The sequence below is a fragment of the Arvicola amphibius genome, chromosome 9 (genome assembly GCF_903992535.2).
Source record: "Arvicola amphibius chromosome 9, mArvAmp1.2, whole genome shotgun sequence".
Taxonomy (NCBI): domain Eukaryota; kingdom Metazoa; phylum Chordata; class Mammalia; order Rodentia; family Cricetidae; genus Arvicola; species Arvicola amphibius.
The window spans coordinates 101,851,869-101,873,095 of NC_052055.2; the positions used below are offsets into that span (position 1 = coordinate 101,851,869).

Here is a 21,227-nt window from a genome sequence, read left to right on the forward strand (position 1 = left end):
ACAGGAAATATTTGCTGATATATTTAAAGTAAAATATATGTAAAATAGCTCCACATCTCCAGCTGACTCAGTGATGTGAAGGCTGTCTCTGTATAAAATATGAAGCCGGTGGAGTCATGTGTTAGTAAACTTGCATAAAAAGTATGTGCTGGCTCCTTGTACTAGTTTGTCAGTTTTTCTGTCTGTTTGAAATTGAATGAAAATTTAAAGTCACTGGCCACGTTTGGTTTTCTGCCTTCATTTTTCCTGAACAGCATGGTGGAAGTCATGCTATGTGTAGCTCTGGCTAGCGGCCTCCCTTCACTTTGTAAACTCTCACCTGCTCCTCAACTTCTGGCTTCCAGTGTCTTCTTTATTTTAATACACAGAGCAGCGTCTCCATGAGATTATTGTAATATTAATTCTTTGGCTTCCATATACACTTACTGCTTTGGATAGCAATCATATGCCTTTAAAAACATGTTTTTCTTTTGTGTGTATCTTCCTAGTCACATTGTTTTACAACATACCAGATAATTATAAATAAAAATATATATCAACTATATGCATATATATATGAATTTTTGCATATTAACTTTCCAGAGAGTGACCTTGCTGTCCCAATCCTCACCTAATAGCTTCTCCTGGAATTTATGTTCAACCTCTGGGTAGAAAACCAAGTGTTGGCATAAGGTCCAGCCATACTGAGAGTACCCAGAGCTATGTACTCATTTTGGTTGTTGGGTCAAAGGTATAACCACTAAATGCTATCATGGGGGATATATCAGCCATGAAAGTCAGAGAAGCACTTGCTTTCTGTCTTCTATTTGGTTTCTGCATTGCTGGGATGGAGCTTGAGGTCTTGGGCATGTAATGTAGGATTCTACCACTGAGTAGCAGCCCGGCCCCAGGTCCCTTATCCAATAGCATCTGTGATGGAACTCTAAAACCTGGGCCTGTTGGGTTGGCACGCCTGTGCCTGTGGATCTGCACCTGTTTATGCCCCCCCCCACAGTCGGCTAAGGTCTTGGGGTGATGTCATGCTGGCTCCCGTGGTGCTTGTGCTGCCCATCGCCTAACCACTTCTCTTTCCTTTGTGATGTTGATGGGATCTCCACTAGACAGAGGTAACCATGGTAGCCTGTGCCTGGATGCTGGTGTGGTGGTGCCTGTCGGTTTTCATGAGATTCCTCTGCAGTGCTGCCCGTTGTTTTCTGCTTGCATGAGATTGTTGCTTTGATTGTGCTTCCTTGGTTCGAATTCTTAAAATCTCTTTCTTTCTCCCCGCCTGGGTGCACAGAATGAACAGCTCCTTAAATACCTGTGGTTGGCCCAGAACTTATGGATTCTGTTTCAAATGCATCTCTCTGGTGGATCCTTTGCAGTTTTTGGAAGTATCCCCAGTGTCACCACTGACTTTGTGCTTCAGAGAGGAATAGAGCGAGCAGGGAAAGCCTAACTGGACAAGCTGAAAGGGACCATGTGTCAGGCAGGCTGCCACTGAAGCTGACCTTTGTGATCATAGCGTGAGAAAGGGAATATGTATTTGGAGTAAGAGTTGAGTCAGGAAACCATTGTTTTTATCAAACAGCTGAAACGCAGGAGCATCTAACATAAAAATAAATAGAGTTAGGTTATTATGTCTAAACCCTGGGGTGAATGTCTGATTCGGCATTATATTTCAGAATGTTCTTTATCCTAAATACTAGTCCTAGTCCATTTTCCGACGAAGATTAAGAGTCCAAAAGGAAAGATTAAAATTAGTATTTCAGAAGCGTTTGTATGGCCCTGAAAGCGGCTGCTTTCCCTCTAATTCAGATAACTAACTAAACGTGTGGGTTTCCGGTCAGTTGGAACCAATTTCCTTTTAGCTTTTTCATTTGTTTGATTCTTTTTTCTTTGTACTATCGAATATTAGTCATCAGAGTGGAGTCCGTGGTTGTAAAATTAAAACAGTTCTGAGGCAGGGCTGTGTGCCCGATGGCAGGAAATAACTGAAGCCCCTTCCTAATCTCATATTAACCCAGCGTTTAAGTAAAAACTAACCACCTTTTGTCTTGGAATTTCCATTGGCTTAAAAACTGTAAAGGATCCATTGATTTCGAATGGCTGTCATAGAAATGCTTAGGTTGGTGTGTGAACTGTGCTGTAACTGCCAAACCCATTCCTACTGTGTGTTCTAATTCCATCGTATCTTCTTTATTTCTTGGTGGGACCTGTGCCTACTAGAAAATTGCCCAGGAACGAGAAAAATTTGCTGATGAAGGCAGCATATTCTACACCCTTGGAGAATGTGGGCTCATCTCCTTCTCTGACTACATTTTCCTTACAACTGTACTCTCCAGTAAGTATGGACTCCCCTTTTGATTTGTTTGTAAAGGAACATGCGCAAATGTAGAAGCAGCTCCGCTGATTGGCTGGAAAGCACCCCTGTGTCCAGTTAGTGGATTAGAATTCTTATGAGATTTTGTTTTTTTCTGTAGTTTGTGTGTAAAGTCTCTTGAAAGGAAAAGAAGCCTAAGGTGTCAAGGTAGAATTTCTAAAACACACAGCCTACCACGTTACACCTGCTGCAGCCAGCTCCGAGTTCTGCGAGGGCCCATCACACACTGTGACTGCTGCAGCACACTGCCCCGCTCCACATACCTTTTTCATGGGACATTTTGTCCACTGAGGAAAAACTGGCTCTGTTTTCCTGCTTGTGTTGACTACCTACTTTTTTATATTTCTGAGAATTCAAAACTCAATATTCCCTTATGTAGAACACTGGTGTGTGCCTGGTTTTCAAAGTGAAATGATTTAGGGTGTGTAGCACTGTGGCACTTTCTCCTAGTGTGGATTTTGATCTTTCAGAAAAACTAAACGGAATGTTCATAGTTCTTTGTGTGCAGTCTGTTAAAATATAACTCAGGGGAGAGCCGTGCATGCAGCTCGGTGGTTCAGTATTTGCCTAGTATGTGCGCGGTCCTGGGTTCCGCCCCCCAGCTCTGCAAAAGAAAGTACTGAAGTGACTCAGAGTCCAAACTCGACATTCTATTGACAGAAGTGATTCTGCGTGTTCTTCCAGCTAGGAGAGACGGCCATCTCCCCCTCACCACATCTCCCCCATCTGTGACTGAGTTTCTGTAAAGAAAAAACCCTGAAACGTGGGGTGGCGGTGGCTTTGAGACAGGGTCTCTCTGTGTAGCCTAGTCTGCCGTCACATTTGGCGATCCTCCTGTCTCAACCTGCCAAATACTAGGATTACACGTGTGTACCACTGTGCCCAGCTTATGGATTTAACAGACGGAACACATGGCTCCTGCCATGACCAACCAGTTTCAGCCTTGCTTGTTCCGTGTCCCTGCTGACAGGAGAAGGAAGAAATAGCTGTGTGTCTTAGCACAGCTGGCATGGGTGCACTGTATCAAATGAGTGTATGCGGCAGCCCAGAGCTTCAGTGAAAATGGCCATTAGCACGGTTATGACAGTCCCAAATTAAAGCATATCTTAACTGTTTGTTTTCTGTTTTGTTTTGTTTTCGTTTTCGTTTTTTGGTTTTGTTGTTGTTGTAGTTGTTTTGAGACCAGGTCTCTCTACATAGCCCTGGCTGTCCTGGAACTCACTGTGTAGACCAGGCTGACCTCGGACTCAGAGGTCAGGTTTACTTCTGCCTTCCCAGTGCTGGGATTAAAGGCCTGTGCCACCACACCCAGCCCACACCTTGACTCTTTCTTGGTTGAGAGCCTAGCCTTTAAAGGCTGAACCATCTCTCCAGCCCAGACCTTGACTCTTTTTAAAAACAAAAATCATTTTTTGTGTATGTGTTTGTGCTTGAGTGTATGTATGTGCACCGTGTGTGTAGGTGTAGATACTGCAGAGACACTTACTGAACCCTCCCCTCTGAAAAGCAGCGAGTGCTCTTAACCACTGAGCCATCTTTCCAACCTCTTGTTGAGCTTCTTTTTAAAAAACTCAAATTTGGAAGTTTTGCAGCTGCTCAGACATTTTGTGATGGTCTCTGATGCACCGTGTCATACGTTTCCCCCGCATTTCAACCTCTTTTAACCAGTGAAGACACTCAGGCATATGGAATGTTCCAGAACTTACCCCTCATCCCACTATGAATACGTAGATGTTTTTGGATAGGAATCTAAACTGAGCAGCCTCTGGGCTGCTGTGACTTTACTGCCCTGCTCTCAGTGTCGGCAGTGGCAGCTGGAGCTCACTTGCTGCCTCAGTTTCTCCAAGGCTGAGCTGCGGAGAGGCTGTGATGGCAGTCCGAGCATCCTTGCAGTCTTAAGGCTACATACAGAGTTTTCCACGTTATCTAACAAGTTGCCAAGAAAAATAGGCCACAAAGGTTACACTGGGGTCAGTTCTTTCCCACATTTGGGGCTTGTGGGGTAACACGGGGCCGCTACAGTCTAAGTACAGTAAAATGGTTCCCAAGTCATCCTGGGAAAGGGCAGACAACTCCCTAAGCCTCAAAAGTGCTGGTGGTATTGGACTCTCGAGATGGCTCAGTGGGTAAAGGCCCTTGCCAGCAAGACTCACAACCTGAGTTCAATCTCCCAACCCCACAGGGAGGAAAGACTTAAGTTGTATACACACGTGCGCACACACACACATACATACACACACACACACACACACACACACACAGAGTAAATAAATAAATAAATAAACATGGTTAGTGAATTGTCAGTGTAGGGCTGGAACCTGCATTAGTGTGTCTAGTTTTCTGATGAGCAGCAGGTAATGGACTACAAAAAACCAACAGGATGGCGGGAAGGTGTCACCTGGCTGCATCAGGACCGCCCTTCTGGTGAGTCATTTGCACTCCGTGCGTGTGCGTGCACTCCTGACATCATCGCTTGAGCGCTGCCAACACTCTGCCCTGGCAGGCTGAAGCGTGCACCCCAGCGTGCTTGCAAAGCTCCCCTCTGTTGTTGAACATAAAATCTAAGCCCTATAGGCAGCATATTGCTCTTTTCCAGTTTACCAGGCCTAGAAGTAAAACCAGGGAAGCTGCTTTCCTCAGGAAATCATGTTGTGCAGCGTGGTTTTCCATTTCATAGTGTTCATTCTCATTGAAACTTTTTGGAAGTTTGATAAGAAATTTCTTGTGTGTGAAATAAGTGGCATTGATTTCTTACTCTTCTCCACATGTGACTTGGCTAGAGGGCCTTCTTGGCCAGCTAACTCTGAACCCCTGATTTCCCATCTCATACACATGCTTACACATACGTATGAACCCCTGATTTCCCATCCCATATCCATACCTACACATACGTATAAACCCATCTTCTATCTCATGCACATGCTTACACATACGTATGAACCCCTAATTTTCCATCCCATACACATGCTTACACATACATAATAACCCCTGATTTCCTATCTCATACCCATACTTACACATACGTGACTCAGAAGCCTTTTTCTTGCTTTATTTTTTCTCCTCGACCCCCACCACCACTTCAGAGTCTGTGTAATTTATTGTTTATCTTATTTATTGTCCATTCTCCAAGCTAACCATTGAGTTACATAACAGCAATCACAAGTTTATGATAGTCACTTATAGATATTTGCTGTACATAAAGAGTTACAGCAAAGACACAGAACAAGAGCATAAAATATATTGTGTTTGGTGTGTTTGTTTCTTCCAAAAACAGCCTTTCTGTCGGTATCCTAGGCCAGGAATACTCCTTGCTGTTGTTATCCTAGGCCAGGAATACTCCTTTCTGTTGGTATCCTTGGCCAGGAATACTCCTTGCTGTTGTTAACATCTTCAGTCTGCAGCTGTGCTGGCGGAGTGAGTGAGGGAAACATGGTTTCTAAATTAATGCATTTCAAAACACATTTGATTCCTTCTGCTAATTCAGAATCCAAGCATTGTATCCTCCCCTAGGCCGGGCGCACAGACTCTGCTGTTTATACAGCATTTCTCTGATCTGCTTTGATGGATTCACTTGGAATTTTTTTAGCATGAGCATCTGTATTAAGTAGAATATTAAATATTTACTGGATGACTACTCATCAATAAAATAAGCTCATATTCTTTCTAGACAAGATGATTAATAATTATTATTAAATAATTTCCAAAGAGCCTCTGATCCTCACAGTAGGGTAATAAAAATCAAGTGAGAACACACCACATGGTTATTTATGGCTCATTATGTGCGCTGTCCAACTGCGGCATTCGCTCATGATGTTGAGACAGAAGGCAGGGATTTGTCTTCATAACTAAGTACAGAGAAATACTTCAGGGTTTATCCAGAATGCTGAATATTATTAATTTTTGGTCATTTTTACTAATGTTGAGATTGACTACCTAATAACAATGTAACTTAAAATCTGGATCTTGCCTATTGTCAATTGATTTTATTTTGACAAATGACTATTTGTTTTGTATTCTTTCCTCCATATATCTTCTAATTAAAATGATTAATTCTGTGAACTAGTCACATGTAATAGTCTTAGCCAGGGAGGCAATAGTAATAAGTCATTTGTAAAACCTTATGATTAAGCATCTTCCTTACTGTTTAATACTAAGCTTCAAAAAGCCCCCAGAGAACTGCTGTGGCATGCTCAGTACTTAGGACTTTAAAGCTGTGTGGGTCTAATAAATGTCAGGCCTAATTCAGTATGTTCTGATTTTGCCTCCTTTAGATTCCAGGCAATTAGTGAAGGAGTTGAATTGTGTTTTCACAGTAGCATAATCTGGCTGAGTGACAGTTGAGCCATGTCTTCATTGTTTTACATATTTCTCACAAATACATCCACCTGCTGGAAAATTACAATAATGTAACTTCTGTTGGCAATTTAACAACTGCTCTTAACTATGCAATACTGTTAGGTATGAGAACACTGTCGTTTCAATAGCCCAGCTACTCCGAAAGTTCTCACATCTACATCTCTGTAGCAGCAACTGCTCAAGGTGCTTAGCTCCAACGAACAAGACTGAATTCTTTTAGGACATCTGATTCTGTGTCTTTGATGACATGTCACGGGGACTTCGGTGTAGCTCCCTGTCTCTCTTTCTTTGCCCTGAGCAGACTGTGGAAGCCACCACAATCCTAGTCCTATACAACTCTTCTGCCAGCTGTCCCTCTTCCTCGGGTCCTCCCTGTTCCGTTTGCCTTCCGTTGGTAACTGGGACAGTTCTGTAGGAACTTAATTCTCCATGGTTAGTAATGTTTGATGGCATTTGCTTATGGCCCCTGTAAACCCCACTTTTCGCATTGTTTGCCTCCTAGAAGCTAGGCTGGGATCTAGTGTCTAAACCTATATATGTTCCTATGTACACGCCTGTCTGTACCTAGTCCTTGTTTGCCTCCTGGAAGCTAGGCTGGGATCTAGTGTTTATAAACCCATCTATTTCCTATCTACATGCCTGTCTGTACCTAGCCCCTAATCTTAAACTCACAGCTTACAGTGTTTGTGGATTCTCAGGCTTCATCACTTGCTGCCACCTTGCTCCTGAAACAAGTTTTTAAATTGCTGTTGCAAGCCAAGTATGGTAGTACATGCCGATAGCACCAGCACTTGAGAGTCTGAGACAGGAGGATTGCTGCAAGTTTGAGATTGGCCAGGATACTTAGTGAATTCAAGTCCAGCTTGAAAGACATAGCAAAATCTTGTCTCCAAAGATTGAGGCAAAAAATGCTGTCATTGAATGTTATCATCTATTCTGGAAAAGCTGTCCAGCAGTTTGTGGCTCATAGAAGTACTCCATGCATATTTGTTAGCTAATAAATAAAATCCTCTGAATAATTACTTTATATATTAAAATTTTATATTGCTGCACATACCTTCAGCTTCTTGATTAATATTTAAAACTGTTTTACATTGATGTTCTCTATGATATATAAATAATGCCAGAAAATTAATTGTAACTATCAATTTTTTTTCTACTGGGACACATAATTGAAAAGCAAATAGCTTTTGAATGAATACCAAACTGAGTTACATGTAAAGAGGGTCCTTCACGACACAGGACAAGTAACAAACTCCAGTTTCTTTATTGATGCAGCCAGCTCTAAGCACCTAGGTGACAAATTCCACCTTGGCATAAGCTGTTGCCTTGGTTATTGAACTTCTACTTTTGAAAGGAAGCTACACAAAATGAAAAGAAGGTCAAGTAGGTGAACATTTTTCTTTTAGCTCTCTGAATGCAAAAATGGGTTTCTGTCACATAGGCAGATGTAATTTGGCCATAAATAAAGCAGTAATGAAGCTGAAGGGCGTATACTTACACTGTAGAACATGACCTTAGTGCAGGTACAACATGGGATTGCCTTGTAGAATCCCTCTCCCGGTACTCTGGAGAAATCTAAGCTCTCTGACATCTCGTGCATTGAACACTCTTGACAGCATCAGTGTCAGGGAGGCCAAGCAATCTCTGGGATAAAGCTCAAAGATAGGCTATGGACTGTCAACCAGAACCATCGGTCATGATGCCATTCTTCACATAAAATCAGGAGTTTTTGCTGCTGGTAGGGATTGGGGCTGGAGTGTAGTTTCCACAGAAACCGGCAATGGAAGAAGTTGAGGGTAAACTAGATGTCTGGATAGCTGGAAGCTGAAGAAATGCAAAAAACATCAGAATCTTTTGAAGAGGTTTTAAAGCTCACACTCTCCTGATGTGTTGAGTTTCGTGCTGTTAATGTTTAGAGAACTTCAGCAATTGATCAATTAACCGCACTGAATTTCAATGAGGAATAAAGGTCTCTTCCTCTTAGGATTTCCAAATACCAGCAAAACTGGATCAATATCAATTTTAAGTCTGTCCTGAGACTTAATGCTTAGAACATAATAAAGCAGAAACTTGGTCCTCCTGACTAGAACATCCCAGTAATAATAACCAGCAATAATAACCTGCCACCCTCTTATTTTAAGGGTGTCTTGGATAGTCTGTAAAATCCCAGAGCGTGGGTTTGTCTTGGTGCCGTGCAGAGTGTAGGCATCATGACCACACATCGCATCTTCAGGTCTGGGCAAAGGTTGAACTGTCTAGAGTTGGGCTCCATCCTCCAAGCCATATGAGGGAAAAGTCTTTTGTAACTCCCAGAGATGTAAAGGACTGCAGGAGGTGGAGATGAGCTAGCACACTTGGCCATGTATCGTATCCCCAGGACACAATCAAAACCACCTAGTGTTGATTATCTCTGTAAGTGGCAATTTGTTCTCGCTCTCCTCACTGACTAGCAAATCCTTAGTTTTCCCCATCCGTGTGTGCAGCAGACTAACCGCTTGAACTGACCTTTACATTCGATGGCCACCTTGCTGGAGTCTGAACAGTTTTATCACTTTCATAAAGGCCCTGCCCTTTAACCCAGCGATCCTTTTCTGTGAGTTTAGATGGAAATTATAATTTATAATTACATCTATAATAATGTTGATGTAAAAAATAAATTGGAAAAGAACTTGGGCTGGCTGAGTTTGGTGGTTGGCCCATGAAAGAGTGAACTGAACTAGTTACTATAAATCTATGTAATGAAGTTCAATACCATTCTTAATATAATGTATGTAATACAGAAATGTTATCAGCAATGAAAATGTTCATAATGTGTTGATTAGTCAAAATGTACCCATTATATGACTCTATCCTGGGAAAACAAACATGCTTTCACATGTTGTGACCTTTAGGTATTTCAGGTGGACTTTTAGTCTTGTTTCTTCACTAAGGAAATTTCTAATTACTATATTCTCAAAGTTAGAAACAAAACTTTGGCCAGCCTGTTCTATAGAGCGAGTTCCAGGACAGTGAGAACTACACAGAGAAACCCTATCTCAAAAAAATCTTATTTTATTGTTCAAATTATAAATATGGAGTGTGTGCGCGCGCGCACGTGTGTGCGCATGTACTCATAGAAGGCATTCTACTGGCTAAACCATCTTCCATCCCAGAAACGAGATGTTTTTAATGACATAATGCTATTTCACAGTATGTGATCTCATTCCCCTTAAGTGTGGTTAATGAGAATATACAGCTGTATGGCCACAACAAACGCATCCAGAAAACAATCTAGTTTACTCTTACTTGGGCATATTACTAAATGCTAAGAACCTACAACTTGTGGAATAGTCAAAAAACTTCTAGATAACATGTTGTAGTAGAAAAGTAGAAAAGTCCATTTATTTAGGGTACCTTATGGGCTTTAGTGGAAATTTGCAGGTTTCTTTTTAAACTTAAACTGAATTAAGGTTCTAGATCAGTGGTTCTCAACCTTCCTGATGCTGTGACCCTTTAATACAGTTCCTCATATTGTAGTAACCCCCAACCATAAAATTATTTTATTGCTACTTCATAATTGTAATTTTACTACTTTTTTAATTATAATGTATCTGATATGCAGGATATCTGATATGTAACCTCCAAAGAGGTCACAACCCACAGGTTGAGAACCACTGCTCTAGAAGAAAGTACCCATGGCAAAGGACTGCCCAGAAGTGATGTGAGATTCCCTTCTGTATGCTGTGAATATGTTTTATTACCATTGGTTAATAAAGAAGCTGCTTTGGGCCTATGGCAGCAAAGAACAGAGCAAGGTGGGAATTCCAAGCAGAGATAAAGGAGAAAAGAAGGCAGAATCAGGGAGACGCCATGTAGCTGCCAGAGAAGAAAGACGCCCGCCAGAACCTTACCGGTAAACATGAGCCTCGTGGTAAAATATAAAATAATAAAAATGGGTTAATTTAAAATATAAAAGCTAGCTAGCAATATGCCTAAGTGATTGACCAAGCAGTGTTGTAATTGATATCGTTTCTGTGTGATCATTTACCGTCTGGGCGGCCAAGAACAAACGAGCAGTTCCCACCTACACAGAAGGAACGAGTTGTGGAGTATACCACAATTCAAACTCTGCCTTAGGCTTGGGAGCAGAAAAGCTCCATGACATGTCTGTCCTCTTCTCCATCCTTGTGCACAGACCCACAGGCCTGCAGCTCTCAGACCAGGGTGAGCAGAGGTGGAAGGCTAGCAGACAAGCTGGAACTAGGGCAACCCCTGAGTCACAGGCTGGTTTCTCCTCCGTAGGGGTCTCCAGCATCATGAGCTCCTCCTCCCTGAGGCATCAAGTCACAGTGCCGTTGGCCACCTGCTGAAGGCCACCACTGTTCATACTGTTGAGGCTGCCCCACCTTCTAACTACGCAGGTCAACTCTAGTGCTCCTGTCTTCTTAGGCAATAATGGTGCTGCGAATGCTCACATGCAGACCCGTCTGGAATGTTCCCATCCTCAGAGGTGAAGGGAACTGAGCTGGGAAGACCAGTGAGAAAGCAGGGATGCAGAAGCAGGGGCAGACAAGGCTAATGGGAGCTTACATCACTGATGAAAACCCTCTACGTGCATGCTCTGGGTAGGTCCTCTCCAGACTCTCAGGAAGCCACACGTGTCCTTGTTCCAGCTGTGTGTTCGGCGTGGTGACCAGGCCTGGGTCTCTTAGTTTCCTCTTCTCGGCCTCCGTTCCTAAAAACGACTCCTCTGTTCCAGAGCCTTGGGAGCCCCAGGATAGACAGGGCATTCTGGATCCTGGCAGGACTTGTGTGTGCACCGAAGTGTGATGAACCTTCTGTGCAGTTCAGATAGTGGGGCCAAGTGCAATGAAGCATGCCTGTAATCTCAACACTAGGAGGCTGAGGCAGGAGGATTGCAAGTTTGAGTCCAGTCCAGGATACACAGCAGGCCCCTGCCTCAAGACTGCATCTTCACATAACTGCACATAACAACTGTGCAGATACCTGGTCATTAAACAAAACAGCCCAGGTGGTTTCTTTTGCTCTTTAGCATACAGCCCTCTTCAGCTTGCAGGCACAGCTTGCTCACTGCTGGACAGGAGCACCGAGCATTCCAGAGAATGATGCTCCCTTCTGGCAGCCTTGTTAGCTCCGCACAGGTGGCAGAGCAAAGAGGCAAGCCCACAGGCTGTCTAAGGCACTGACTGGGCAGAGAACCTTAGCCCTTATGTTTGTTTAGGTCTGGTGCTTGGGGGAGATGCCCATGAGTAGACGGTGGGTCCTATGTAAATCTGACAGCTTTCTGACTGGTGGAGAGATTGCATTGCAAGCTACTTACTAGGTGGGATGCAGTCCCAGTTTCCAAGTAGGGCTGAGCCCTAGCCCTTAAAGCAAGGCCTCCGCAGTAGGTGACCTCATCATGGCACCAGCAGCTCATGGGTGACCTCATCACTGTGCCTGCCCTTACGACAGTGCGTAGGTGACCTCATCACTGCGCTAACCTTACAGCAAGGCATCCTCAGTAGGTGACCTCATCACCATGGTTAGCACAGAAGTTAGACTCTGGGACTAGGACAGCTCAATTGAATCACTTAGTTTCCCTACACTGGCCACCTTTACCTGAATATGACCCTGCAGGTGACAGCCTTAGACTCGGAACCTTCTGGGAAAGAATGTGACTATCTGCCAAGTCCATTCACCTCTGAAGTTCTTGGGCCATCCTTTCCATGGCTGCTTCCGTCTCCTGCCTTAGGTCGCTCCTAAGTGATTACTCTCTAAGTGATCCTAGGATAGCACAGCCCCAAATAATCATTTGGATGGTGTGCTCAGAAGGTTGGCAGCCACTGAGATGAGGTACTCTTAGATGCTGTGACACTGGAACCCAGGCATCCTCCCAGCACCACTAGTGACAGAGCCATTGGCCCTTCAGGTTAGATGACAAGGAACCAACCCAATGAGATCCGAGCCAGCTCCTGGCTCTTCCACAGGTGGCTTAGGCTTTAGCAGAACCCAGCTGAGCTCTCTAAAAGTTCACTTATTCTTGCTTCCAAGGCCTGGAAAGAACCAGATTGCTCCTCAGGTGCCTGTGCTCTTTCTGATTTACTTAGGACAAGGGAAGAAAGAAGACCCTAACCTTGTCCTCGATAGAGGAAATCTGAGGTATTATTTGGGAATGTACCTTTGAAGCTCTTGCAGGCATTGCAGGGAGACATCAGTGACCCTGCTGCTCCCCTCCCCACCAGCAGCAGAGCCCTCCCACAGGCCCCTTCCCGCAGAGTCCCTGCTTTTGAGGAAAAAAAAAAAAGCCCGATGGGTTTTCAGAGTACCTATGAAGTGTTCCTGAAATAAAATCAGACTGAAACAAGCCAGCCAAGGTCAATGAAAAGAAAATCCATCTGCTGCTGCTTAATTGCTTTGAAAATGATTCTGAGGATATTTGCATTTCGGCGAGCGTTCTTCAGAAACCCACGCTATCCTAAGGCAGTGCTGCACCGCAGCTGTGGCTCGCTTGGTGGAGGAAGGCTCCCTGCTCATAAAGGACAGAAAGAGTTCCTCCAGGCATCCTTCAGCCAATTCCTGAAGTGTCCAGAAAACCTAGTCTTCAAGCCGGAGGTGGTGGTGCTTGTTTGGAATCCCAGCACTCCAGAGGCAGAGCAGTAGGATCTCAAGTTCCAGGCCAACCTGGCATCACAGCAAGTTCCGAGCCAGCTTACATTAGGGAGGAAGAAGAAAAGAGATGCTGCTGCCTCAAAATGGGCAAAAAGAAAATCTAATCCTAACAGAGCTTATAAAAATTGTTTACTATTTATTTATTTTTGAGGCCAGGTTTTGCTCTATAGCCCTGGCTGGTCTGTTCTGCTAGACCCCTCTGGTCTTGAACTCACAGTGATCTGCTTGCCTCTACCTCCCGAATGCTGGGATTCTAAATGCTTGTGTGTGTGTCTGTGTGTGTGTGTCTGTGTGTGTGTCTGTGTGTGTGCCTGTGTGTGTATGTGTGTGTGTCTGTGTGTATGTGTGTCTGTGTGTGTGTCTGTGTGTATGTGTATGTGTCTGTATGTGTCTGTGTGTACTTATATGCCACATGTATGTAAGTGCTCATGGAGGCCAGAAAAAGATGTCAGATGCCCTGGAGTTACAGGTGTTTGTAAACTGCCTGATGTGGGTGTTGGGAACCAAGCTCAGGTCCCCCAGTCCCTCTTTCAGAGTGTCCCGCCTTCCCCAACCCTATAGAGCACAAGACACCAGGATGTCATGTAATAATCTAGCCCATTATTTTTCAAAGAAAGAAAGAAACAGAAAGGAGAAGTCTTGTTCTAGAAAGCGAGTCGAGTCCAGAAGTGACTGTATTTAGAATGTTGATTTCTGAGAGGCACTGGCCATTCAAGGTGTTTCACCATAGACCCTTGTGTTGCTGAAGATCTAGAAGCAAGTCTGAGAATCCCGGTAGAGACCGGATAATGGTTCTGTGGTTTTGCATTCATCCAGATGAGAAACAGGTGTGTTTTTTATTTCTCTAGCAAATGAAACTGCATTAGGTTGCAAGATCTGCACAGTAGATTTGGACTCTATGTAGGAAATTTAATTAATGTAGTGAACAGAGCTTGGGTCTCAAAAGTTTTGACTGGTAACTTCTAATTTAAATAATCAGAGGCTGTCGGATCAGCCGTTGAAATAAAGCAGAGAGGCAGAGCTGAACGGGAGGTTCGTGGTCTTAAGGTTTCCATGACTCAGAATTCTCACCTGCTGCACATCGGTTACCTCATGACATCTTACAGTGTCCGTTACAAGCAGGAAAGATGTGTACAGGTAATAGCTCTCTGATTGGAGAAGCAAATCAACTGAAGATCAAGTTGCTTAGAGTGCAGCCTGTTGCTTTGTTCATCTTTCCATCGGTAACCAAACAGCAGCCTGAGGCAGCACCGGACTGTGCTGTAGGCAGAGCCGGGATCAGAGGTCGCACCTTGCGCATTTCCTGCAGATGTACCATGAGAAGTAGCCTTCTGTCTGTTTGACTTGGTGCATGCAGACCAAAGATGCTTTTTTTTTTTAAATTACTGATTCAAAATGTTTAAAATGTGCTGAGGGGTAGTATAGGGTTGTCATTGTTGCTATCATTTGTGGGATGGTATAAAACAATCACGAAAATGGATTTGTAACTAGAGTAGACCTGATCCAGTTCCACAGCCAAGCAGTGAAAGATTGTCATGCACATTTTCATCCTTTCCAGCATATGGCTAGACCACAGAAATCATGTAGGAAGTGGGTTCTGCTGTTTTGGAAGAGAAAGTTGCAATGTTCACTCTGTGAGCAGACTCAAGTTCAAAAGAATGGCTCTCCAAGCCTCCCTCAGGGGTTCTGAGTTACCATAAACCTAGGACCCCTGAAGCTTGACAGAGCAGCTAGATTTTAAAATCACTGTGAAGTCTACACTTAAAGGAAAGCAGGGAGGTTTGCTGGACAGTTCCCCAACAGCATATATTGAAAGCACGCTGGTTTGGGGCTTGTTTGTCTCACATGTTTTGACGTGGCCGGTGGAAAACTGAACAGACCAAGGGAATTCCTCTCGGCAGGACCTATGCTGATGGGCTGGAGAGGCCCAAATGAGAATGGGTAATGTGGTGATATTTTGTTTACGCTGTAACAAATAAAGCTTGCCTGAAGGTCAGAGCGCAGAGCTAAGCCACTAGTAAGTCTAGGCAGTGGTGGCAAACACCTTTGATCCCAGCACTCGGGAGACAGAGGCAAGCAGATCTCTGTGAGTTCAAGGCCACCCTGGGCTACACAAGATTGAATCTGTCTAAAAAAAGAAACAGAGCTTACGTGAAGATGATCCCAGCACGTAAGATCACGTGCCCTTAACCCCATCACTAGGGATGTAGAGACACAGGAGCTCAGAGCAGTCTGAGGACACAGCTGAGATTTCATAGGGACAGGATCACCCATTTGGTCAGAGCACTGGTAGAGGTAAGAACTCTAGTGGCTGCCGCTCTGCTTCTGTGACCATTCAGCTTTCACCCCTGATAGCTGACTCCGAGTTTTTATTAATAAGAACAATTAGAATCCGTGCTTCAGGACAAGACAGTGGGCTGTCCAGCTTACCTCTGTAGTGCCCAAGGGAACAGTGCAGCCTTGGTATGTCCTCACATATGCCTTAATAAGCCCTTGGAGTAGCTCCACAGATGGCCCATGCTGGTTTCAGAGGACACAGGCAGGACAGAAAGTCACAGGAACTTGTACTTTTGTTGATAAAAATGAGTTTAACCTTAGTTGTGGGAGGAAATATCAACCATGATTAGACCGACAGCTCATTCAGTCATTGAAATGGTTGTATCCATGCCTCATGCAACTAAAAGGCCAGTAAGAATAAAAGACGATGGGACCATCAAGATCAAGAGGGCTCAGCATATAGGGCACTTGTCACCAAGCTCATGACCTGAATCCCTGGGCCCCTCAGGGTGGACAGCTGACAAATTTGTCCCTTGTGATTTCCACATGTGTATTTTAATGCACAAACGTGTGCATGTGTGCACACACATGCATTCTAAATAAATATAAAAAATGGGGCCGACAGGATAGCTCAGCTGGTGAAGGTGCTTGCTCTCGAGACTGATGACTGCATTCAGTCCCCAGAACCCACGTAACAGAAGGAAAGAACCGACTCCTGACACACACACACACCGTGTAAAATAAATAAATGTAATGAAAAAATTCAAAAGACCACGATAAAGCTAGAATTACAAGTACTGTATATTGCTGAGCAAGCAGTGGAGATGGGCAGGTGCGTGCATGGGAACGCTGAGCTGGCTTGGGCCGGTTTCTCTTCATTGGCCCATATTCCTCCTGATGGGGTGTTTCTCCTCTGCTGCTGCTTTCCCATCTCCCCACTCCTTAAACACCAGCTCCTTCCCATGTTCTGCCCCTTCCACGCCCTTCTCTGTACCCCTCAATTATTTGGGGGACAGCTTCATCTGAGACTCTTTGCAGCTAGCCACGTGATACCCCAGCAACTCCCAGCTCTGACCTTCTCACCTACAGCCCTTTCTCCTCACCATCTCCGTCAGAATGAGCCCCTGAATTTGGCAGATCCCAATGGCAGCAATTTCATGTCATCACCTCTTCTACACGTATTTTATTTCTTCATCTATGCAACATATAAGTTACTCAGTCACCTAAGCCAGCCGTGCTGCCATCCCTTTTTGTGCTCAGCCCATCATTAAATTCTAGAATGTCTGCCTCCTCCAGGCGTTTCAGATTCACCGCTCCTCTCCATGGCCCTGCCGTCACACCGTCAGCGTCTACAAGAGCTGCTGTGACCTGCTCTGAAGGTGACTTCTTTTGAAGCCCATCCTTCAACAGACAAATCCTTTGTAAATGCCCAGTTGTGCCACTGTTTGGGGTCTCCATGCTGTCCACTGTTACTTAAGCCCTTAGGCATCGCAGAAACGAGGCCAAGTGTGGGACCGCGGGGAAGAATGGGCGGTGTCGCTCATCGCAGAATCTGGAAGATGTGGCCTACCTCTCCAAGAGTCTCATGTTGCCTGTGGCTCTGTGTTCCTACGGCCAAGCCCAGCCTGCCAAGCAGCGCTTCTGCAGGGTTTCTGTGAGTTTATCTCGCCGAGATGAGCACCTTGAACTCTGAGCTTTGTAAAGACCGACAAGGCACTAGCTCTCAGTCTCTATCTCAGGATAAAAAGAATACGCTGCTCCTGATGCGTGGATCTGTGTTCTGACTGTTCACAGCCTGAGACTCAGAGGCCTGGAGCCAGTGGTGACCTAGGACCAATTCCAGATCTGCCGTGTGCCTGCTGTGGGGCTGTCAACTGGTTTGATTTGTAACTGGTTTGAGCCTCAGTATTATTCCTCTGGGTATTTGATTGATTTTGTTTCTGTTTTTGTTTTAACATAACATTTTGCTGACTTTATTATATATATTTCAATCAGGAAAGTGGCTGTGTTTATAACAGAAATATCTAGTCATCTTTATCATTTTGTTTCAATGCCAAAAGAGGCTCACTGTTGGCCCCAACACCTCATACTGATTAGAAGCAAAATGCTTTTAAAGAGAAGAAATAATGTGTGTGTCCCAGACACATCCAAGCTTTGCTCCTGGGATTGACTGCATGGGCAGCCGTGTGGGGACCACTTAGACTCTGCCAATCTCATAAGATTAGCCAAAGCAGCATTGGGGGAAGGAAATAAAGGAAGAGGTAGAGGAAAATGACTGTAAAGGAGAGAAACTTCCAGAACCGTACTCAGAAAGGCAGTGCTCCCCTTCCTGCTGGGGCTAAGAGAAAATTAAGGTTGTGCCTGTGCCCCAGTTACTCAAGTCCCATGTGCTGGACTCCAGGGAACAGACACTGTAAGGAGGCGCTCCAGTGACTGTGAGAGGCTACGACTCAAGAGGGTGTTGAGCTGGTACTTCTACTTTGCTAATCTTTTCTCATGTGTGCATCATAAATATGCGTGTGTGTGTGTGTGTGTGTGTGTGTGTGTGTGTGTGTGTGTGCGCCTGCCCTCTCAATCACAGGGTTTGGAAGTCATCCTGAAAGGTAGGAAAAGAGAGGCTCATGGCTCATGTTTAACTACAAATGTGCATCATCTAGCATGATAGAAAGCCCCGGGCTCTGGGATGAACATAAGGTCCAGGAGACTGCCATTATCAGCCCGAGTGACCTGGTTTTTGAATGGTAATCCTTCATGTGGAAAGTGTTTCTATATATGTGTTGCTTTTATTAGCTAATGAATAACGCTTCTTTGGCCTATGGCAGGGCAGAAGGTAGCCAGGCTGGAAGGGATAGAGAGAGAGAGTAGGAGGATTAAGAGACTATGTAGCTCCCAAAGGAGAAAGATGCCAGAACCTTACCTTACCAGTAGGCCACAGACTCATGATGATACACAGATTAATAGAAATGGGTTAATTTAAGATATAAGAGCTAACTAGGAATATGCCTAAGCTATTAGCCAAACAGTGTTGTAATGAATATAGTTTCTGTGTGTTTATTCGGTTCTGAGCAGCCAGGAAATGGAAAAGCAGTCTCCTTTTACAGATTCCAGCATGCTTTTCCAGTTCTCGTACGTTTCGGTAAAGTTTTCAGCGGTGTCTTCTCGTCCACGTCCATCTTTCAGGCCTTGACATAATTACTTCCAAAGCCTGTTTGTTACTTAATTACTACCTGGCCTCTGCACTGCTGGATGTCCCCAAGTCTGAAATTAGAGTCTGCATTGTGAGAGGAAGTCCGGAAGAGCTGAGAGGGGCTGACCCTGTGACAAAGAAGAGGTTTCCGCTCACGAATCAGGATTAAAGTGGCCAAAGACTGGTTTCAAACACCTCCTGGAACCCATCAATAATGACTTTGTCATTCTGGGTCAATTGTCCTTCAGCCATTGGAGTGAAAACATAAGAATCACATTTCTTGAGAAGAAGACAGAGAAAAGTGTTTTGATATTTAGCTGGGGTTAGGCATGACCCCAGCATCCAGATAGAAATGGTTTAATCTGAAACCTTGCCTCACTTCCTTTGTACCCCAACCACAGACTGCAGGTTGCTGACCTTGGCAGAGGGGTCAGAGGCCAGTGGGACATCAGGAACATTTCCGGCTTTACTCAGGTTTTACTCCTCTTGACCAAACCCAGGTGAAGCTCATGGTCTGCCACCAGCAGCCACTTGCACAAGGCTAGTCCAAAGCCATTTGCAGAAGGCTAGCCCAATGTCACTGCTCGCTCTAGTGATCAAAGCCACCTTCTGCATCTTTCACAATACACAGCAGAGCCATTCTGCATCCACCCCCAGCAGCCCGCAGCCTGGACCACTCTCAGGGCCGGCAAACCCTGACCAGTCATTTTGGGGGGGTTGGGTTTTTCTTTCTTTTTGTATGTTTGTTGTTTTTAATTTTATGTGTATGTGTGTTTTACTTCTTTGTATGTCCATACACTGTATACAAGCCATGTTCTAGAAGAGCTAGAAAAGGAAGCCATATCCCCTGGAACCGGAGTTACAAACAGTTATGAGCCATCATGTGGGTGCAGGAAACTCAGGCCCACTTCAAAGGCAGCCAGTGCTCTTAACTGCTGAACCATCTCTGTGATTCCTTCTGTTTTGTTTTATTCTTTAAACCTGTGAGATTTTAGGTACAAAATTCACCAATAAATAGATTAAATTGTCCATCTTAAGACTTGATTCAAGCTGGGCATGGTGGCTCTTTCTTTTAATCCCAGTGCAGGCAGGTGGATCTATGTAAGTTTCAGACCAGCCTGGTCTACATACTGAATTTCAGGCCAGCCAGGACTACAAGATGAAACCCTGTTTCAATAAATAAATTGATAAATAAATAAATATCGATGTACGCTAACATCTTGGTAGAAGATTAGGCAGAGCCAAGTGGGTGCATTCGTTCCTTTAGTCCTAGCACTTGTGAGGCAGAGGCAGGCAGATCTCTGTGAGTTTGAGGCCAGCCTGGTGAACGGAGCTAGTTCTAAAACAGCCAGGGCTACACAAAGAAACCCTACCTCAAAAGAAACCAGAAGATTAGACAAAAGTAGTCAACCGCTGGTGGCACATGCCTGTAAATCCCAACACCTGTGAAGCAGAGGCGGGCAGATCTGTGAGTTTGATTAGCCTGGTCTACAGAGCAAGTTCCTAGACAACCAAGGATACACAGAGAAACTGTCTCAAAAACACGGAAGGAAGGAAGGAAGGAAGGAAGGAAGGAAGGAAGGAAGGAAGGAAGGAAGGAAGGAAGGACCAATAAACATAAAGATAAAATTCTCCAAGCACTGTCCTTCCCAGCAGTTGTAGTTGTAGCCTAAAGAGTGGGTATGAACCAGGGATGGTGGTGCACTGGGGAGGTTGAGGCAAGAGGACCAAAAAACAGCATCAAGTGAAACAGATAATTGGAAGATGAAAGGCACAGATTCCCCATGGCAGCTGAAGCCAGGAACTTTCTAGGCAGCCGACTAGCTGAAAGGAGAACGGGCAGCCAGGAACTACTGCTGTCGATGGACTCACAGCGGGCTTTGGACTCTTTGGTCATGCATGTACACGCCCATCCATCATACATGCTTCTTTGTGAATAATCCTTGCGTTTGATGGGTTTGGTTTTTTGGTAAAAATGATAACTGGACATTTATTCCGTGGTATTAGGACAGATAGGACACTTGCTTTGTTTTTGTCTCTAAAGCTCTGTAAGTTGGAAGCATAAAAGGAAGGGGGGTAAATATCTTAGTTCTCTTTACCAGAAAACTTAATAGCGTGAAGGAAAACAGCCATTAATTTCTGTTTCATTACGACACCTGAAGTATATTAATTGTGTTTTGATTGTTTCTGGAACACTGAAGACTGAGGGAGGAACTTCCATCACTCACTTAAGGGAATGAGTATTTCAAGCTTTGTGTATTTTTATCTTTTTGTTTAAGCTTCAACATTTAAGGATGCTCCACTTAGTAATTTGTGTGTGCAGCTGGCATGTTGGAGCAGGGGCTAAATGGCTTACAGAATGCCTTTCTGTCCTCCCAGTAGCAGGGATAA

General features: G+C 44.4%; 1 protein-coding gene across 3 annotated transcripts in view; it reads left to right on the forward strand.

Moving 5' to 3' along the window:
- Micu1 (mitochondrial calcium uptake 1) overlaps nucleotides 1-21,227 on the forward strand; it is a 146,054-nt gene that overhangs the window by 59,921 nt on the left and 64,906 nt on the right. For all 3 annotated transcript variants that reach the window (XM_038343014.1, XM_038343016.1, XM_038343015.1), the window contains one exon: nucleotides 2,209-2,323. In XM_038343014.1, the coding sequence (XP_038198942.1) occupies nucleotides 2,209-2,323 (115 nt within the window). The remainder of the gene's footprint in view (nucleotides 1-2,208; nucleotides 2,324-21,227) is intronic.